The 5150-nt window shown below is 38.5% G+C and overlaps 1 protein-coding gene across 1 annotated transcript; it reads right to left on the minus strand.

The window, feature by feature from the left end:
- Positions 1-923: 923 nt before the first annotated feature.
- LOC131039873 (G-type lectin S-receptor-like serine/threonine-protein kinase SD2-5) lies at positions 924-3778 on the minus strand. Its single transcript, XM_057972726.2, has one exon. The coding sequence runs from the start codon at positions 3655-3657 to the stop codon at positions 1075-1077; it is 2583 nt and encodes an 860-aa protein (XP_057828709.2). The 5' UTR covers positions 3658-3778; the 3' UTR covers positions 924-1074.
- Between the last annotated feature and the right edge of the window lie 1372 nt (positions 3779-5150).

The following is a 5150-nucleotide window of genomic DNA, read 5'->3' on the forward strand; positions in this document are numbered from 1 at the left end:
CACTCCTTTTCGATGTACCCATTGAACGCTAAGGTGCAATTGCTAGTTTAATAATAGAATAGAATGTGTATTATATCAAGATAAGTCACTTGACATGGTTTTTATATTATATATTATATATACTATATTTTATAAATATAAATTTATTTTAAAAATATTATTATATTATTATAGTTATGAATATATACTATACTATACTATTGTAGCAGAAGAACCCGCATCCAAAGAACCCGCATCCAAACCGCAGGCTCTCACCACCACATGAGATATTGTTGGTGAGAAGAATTGACCTGACAGTGAGTGTGCCTATGTCAGCTGATCAAGGTGTTCATGATTCTAAGGAGTGGATGTTATTGATCCACGTTGTTCCTCCATATCCATTTGAAGCAGGCAGAGCAAATGGCAGCACAAAGAGAGCGAATGACATAAGGAAGATACTAACAAGAAGTGAAACAGAAGCAAAACTGGAAATGAAATACCTGACTACCGTCCTCCCTCAAACTAGATAGAAAAACCAAACAACAGAGAGCAGTGGACAGACATAGTTATATAAACAGTGCATACATTTAAACTGGATAGTCAATGCACGCACTTGAAACTATAGCTTACTTATGTGCGTTTCTTCGGAGAAACCACACCGATTTAAACAATACTTCAATTGATTGGTCCACACCGACTTAACAGTTTGATAATTCACGGCTTTTGCGGCTCTTCTTCCAAATGATCTTAATAATGCTTGGTCCACACAAAAAAACGAATATGCAACCAATTCTGCCGTCCTGAACTTACAAAGTCGTGGTTTGGAAATCAATTCTACAATCCAAAGCTTCGGGTCAATTTTTAGTTTTGAACTATGCCTCATTTATAGAATAACATAATAAAACATTCTGAAATACACTAATGAATAAATAGAATAACGTATCTCCATAATAATATACTAGTTAGTAGTTTCTTCATGTAATCATAAATGATACTTTATCGAGTACAACAATTGAACAGTTCCTACTACTCGTAAACAATATATCCAGAATCGAATCAAACAAAATTCACAGGTATGAAAGAGGAAATATAGAATCATCTTCCAGCTAATGTAGAAGACTCTGCGGTGTACGAGTGTTCCGAATTATGAGGTTCAGATAAGAGCGGGACTGAGTGGTTCGAAGCAGGGGACGAAAGAAAAGGGAAACTGCCCAACTCTACCGTCCCCTCCAATGCCCTTATTACAGTTGACATCGCTGGCCTGCTCATAAAATCATCCTGTATACACAACATCCCCACTCCTAACATTTTGGTTGCCTCTTCCTTTACAACATCCGCTTCATCTTGAAGCCTTGAGTCTAACAAATCTGTCAATCTCCCTTCTTCGGCTTTCCTCTGTAATACCGAGAATAAGCGGAACTCAGTAAGCTCTCTGCTTCTTTTTCCGCTCACAATTTCAACCAACATAACACCGAAGCTATATATATCTGCCTTCTCTGTAATATGCATATTCAACAATTCAGGAGCCATATAACCAGGTGTTCCTCTCAACATAGTTATCACTTCACTTTGCTCTCTGTTAGTCAACTTTGCAAGCCCAAAATCTGAGAACTTGGCATTGAAATGCTCATCCAGGAGAATGTTTTGGGGTTTGATGTCGAAATGAATAATTCTCTGTTCACACTCTTCATGTAAGTAGACCAATCCCCGCGCTATATGAAGAACTACTTTGGATCTGGTCTTCCAATCCAGCACAAATTGATCGGAATGATTGGGAAATATCCATTTCTCAAGAGACCCATTTGGTAGATACTCATAGACGAGCATTCGATGGGATTTCTCAGCACAAAAACCTTTCAGTCTCACCAAATTAAGATGATGAATACTGCCTACCGTTTCTACCTCTGCTTTAAACTCTTTTGTTCCTTGCCCTGCTCTGTCCAGCCGCTTCACTGCAATCTTTGTGCCATCAGACAGAACGCCTTCATAAACAGATCCGAATCCCCCGCTGCCAAGCTTCGAACTGAAATTGTTTGTAGCATTTTCCAATTCCTTGAATGAGAAACGAAAAGTTAATCCAGCCGGCCGGTTCCGAGAAGCGTCCTCATCCTCACGCTGATCACTTTTCTCCCCTGTAATGCATTTTCCAGATTTCGCCTTCCATGCCCCCAATACGAGAAACAGGACAGCGAATACACAACCAATAGCAATACCGATATCTTTAACAGAGCGATTGCCGTGCTTGGAGATGGAGATTCTCTTAACTTTAATATAAGCACTGGAATTGTAAAAGGTATCAATTGGAGTGTTCATTTGCAGAGAGTAGACATTGGACTCCAGATAACAATGACCACTAGAACTATTGCCAAAGATACCATACCTGAAAAAAGCAGCTTTGCAAGTGCAGTTTTTGAGGCAAAGAGTTTTGCATTCATCACTTGAAACCAACTCTGTGGTAGACGCATTTCCATAAGAATAAGTAAAATACGACACATGATCCATCTCCAACAACTCATAATCTTGTAGACTGCTACTGATTGTAGATGTCTCTGGACAGACGAGAGGACTAAGTGGTAGACAGCCCGAACTGGGTTTGGAGGCATTAATCTGAGCAAAAACATTGGCCTCTTCAGGACAGCTGCACTGACCATCGTTGCAGACACCATAGTCCCCACAAGTTTTTGGATACTCACAGACAGTTAATGCATCGGTAAAGCTTGTCAAATAGTCAGTTACAGACTCTCCAGTTCTTGGCTGGAAAGAATAAAACTGCAAATGCCCATCTGAAATAATCTTATAATAGAGGCAATTTTTAGGTGCAGAAAGACTCACTGTAATCGGATTCGATGGATACCCGACAGGATAGTAATTGAGCGACTCATTATCCAACAGCATATAAGCACAGTTAACCGTTGTGGGTTCCTTTGGATACCTAAAATACATTTGACCGGGCGCAGGGGCCGTATACATAGCAAAGCCTTCCACATTCAAGGATCCATAGTAAAACCCTTGACTTGTATTGGTGGGAGAAATATTTGCAAAAATCTTCTGCCCCACCTTCCATTTCTGGTCTACCATGAGCGTATCAGCGGGATGGTCGAAAGACTGCCACATGGTTCCGTTGGAGCTGTTCAAGAGCACTAAGTTCCCCTTTTCTTCCATCGTTATTCCTTGAATTTTCTTGGATGATGTATTTGTAGACCAGACCAGAGTGCCATCTGCGTCTTTCAACACAAGGTTCCCAGTTGAGGTGAGTCCAAGGGTTGCGTTGTCTTGCACTAAACGCTCTCTATTTGCAGTCCAGACCATCTGCAGGTCATCTGGATCAGTATAATCAGTCTGGTAGATAAAAAAGAAAACTGCAAAGGAATAGCCCGTGTGACAAGGAATAGAGTAGCAGAAGAATCCACATCCAAACCGCAGGTTCGCACCGCCATAGGAGATATTGTTGGAGAGAAGAACAGGTCTGACTGTAACTGGACTTATTTTAACCGATTGAGCTGTCCACGATTCTAAATACTGGACATTATTTGTCCATATGGTGCCTCCATATCCGGTTGTAGGAGGCAGAGCAAATGACTGTATAACGACAGGAGATGATATAAGGAGAACAATTACAACTTCAAATACTGAAATGGAAGAAAAAGAGGAAATAGAAAAAGCGTCGATTTTTCTCATCTTTCGAAGCAGAATAGAAATCCAGAGGGCAGTAGCACATGCAGAGTAATGTAAATTCTTCTCAATAATCAAAGGGAATTACATTGGCATGGAAATGGGAACACTTGGAATCCCAGAGCTTATCCTAAAGAGTGTGGGGTCATCACGATCAGGAACCACACAAACCGTCTTAAAATGTGAAAAAAAAAAAAATATCATTGAAGCTGAGAGTCAATGAATGCCGGCGTAATAAATGATAGTGGGTCTCTTGACGTACAGAACACGACTCTGGTGATATTTTACTTGCCTTGTTTCTCCGTGAAAATCAAATCCATTTTCCAAGCTTTCACTATCATTTAGGGGAAAGGACCCAGTAATTGAGCATGTATCAATAGTTGTAAGGGTTGTTGATACCTTTTGTTCAAAAAATTGAACAACTAAAATCTATTGTTTGAAACAAAAAATATCAATTTTTGTTATGAAATGTACCAACAGTTGTTAGGAAATGTACAAATAGTTGTTAAGAAATGTACTAATATTGTAAAAAGTAACCAATCAGGTGATGCCATGTCAGCTGCACAACTATTGGGGTCTATTTTGCACACCTATTGGTCTCCCCTTTTTTGGGGCTCTTTTGGACACCTTAGCAAAAAGCATGCTGATGTGGCATCATATTTGATGATGTGGCCCTGAAACCTTAGTTATAAGCAAAGGACTTGCCAAATAAGCTGTTGTAAAAAAATCGGAGTGATTTCAAATTTCCAAGATTTTGAGAAGCGCGAAGTTAGGGTGCACAACTATTAGGTCCTTTCCCCTAGTCAAGTGAGTTTATGCCTCTCTCTCTCCTTCCAATTATCTTGTTGGACATTTTAAAATGTTATGGAACAAGTTGAAAGTCAGTGACTACCAAATCTTCTTAGATGCAAAAAGACTCTCCCATCATTGTTGCAGATTATAGCAATTAATTCTGCCGTCTTAAATTTCAGACTACTTTTTCACATTTTTTAAAAATTAGTCTTTGGTTTGAACTTTGCTAGTATTTTTTTTGTTTTCATACTGGATTTTATACAACTGTTCAATATTGGATTAATGTCATGGGTTCAGACCACCTTCAATTTATTAAAAGTGTTCTGCTATTTTTTGTATTGTTAAAAGATAGACTTTATTAAAGTAATAATAGTATGAAATTTCAACGAGGATATTTTTACGGGAGTTTAATCAAATTTCACTATTGGAAAAAATCTAGTTTCTTAATTTTACACATTTAGTAAGTTCCTAAACAGTACATCAGATTTTGTTGGTTTTTTGGGGATATTTTTTTACATAATTTAAGAGCTTAAAGTTATTGCTTTAGCTTCTAATTAGTTATGAATGCAAGGATTCGTTATGTGCACAAGGTCACAAAGGAGACATTTAGAAGGGATGCCCAATATCTATTCATAGGTGCCCCAAAAACCATGTGCTACAACCACACAAAAAATATTGCACAACTAATCTAATACATATTCTTCTAA

The sequence above is a fragment of the Cryptomeria japonica genome, chromosome 7 (genome assembly GCF_030272615.1).
Source record: "Cryptomeria japonica chromosome 7, Sugi_1.0, whole genome shotgun sequence".
NCBI lineage: Eukaryota > Viridiplantae > Streptophyta > Pinopsida > Cupressales > Cupressaceae > Cryptomeria > Cryptomeria japonica.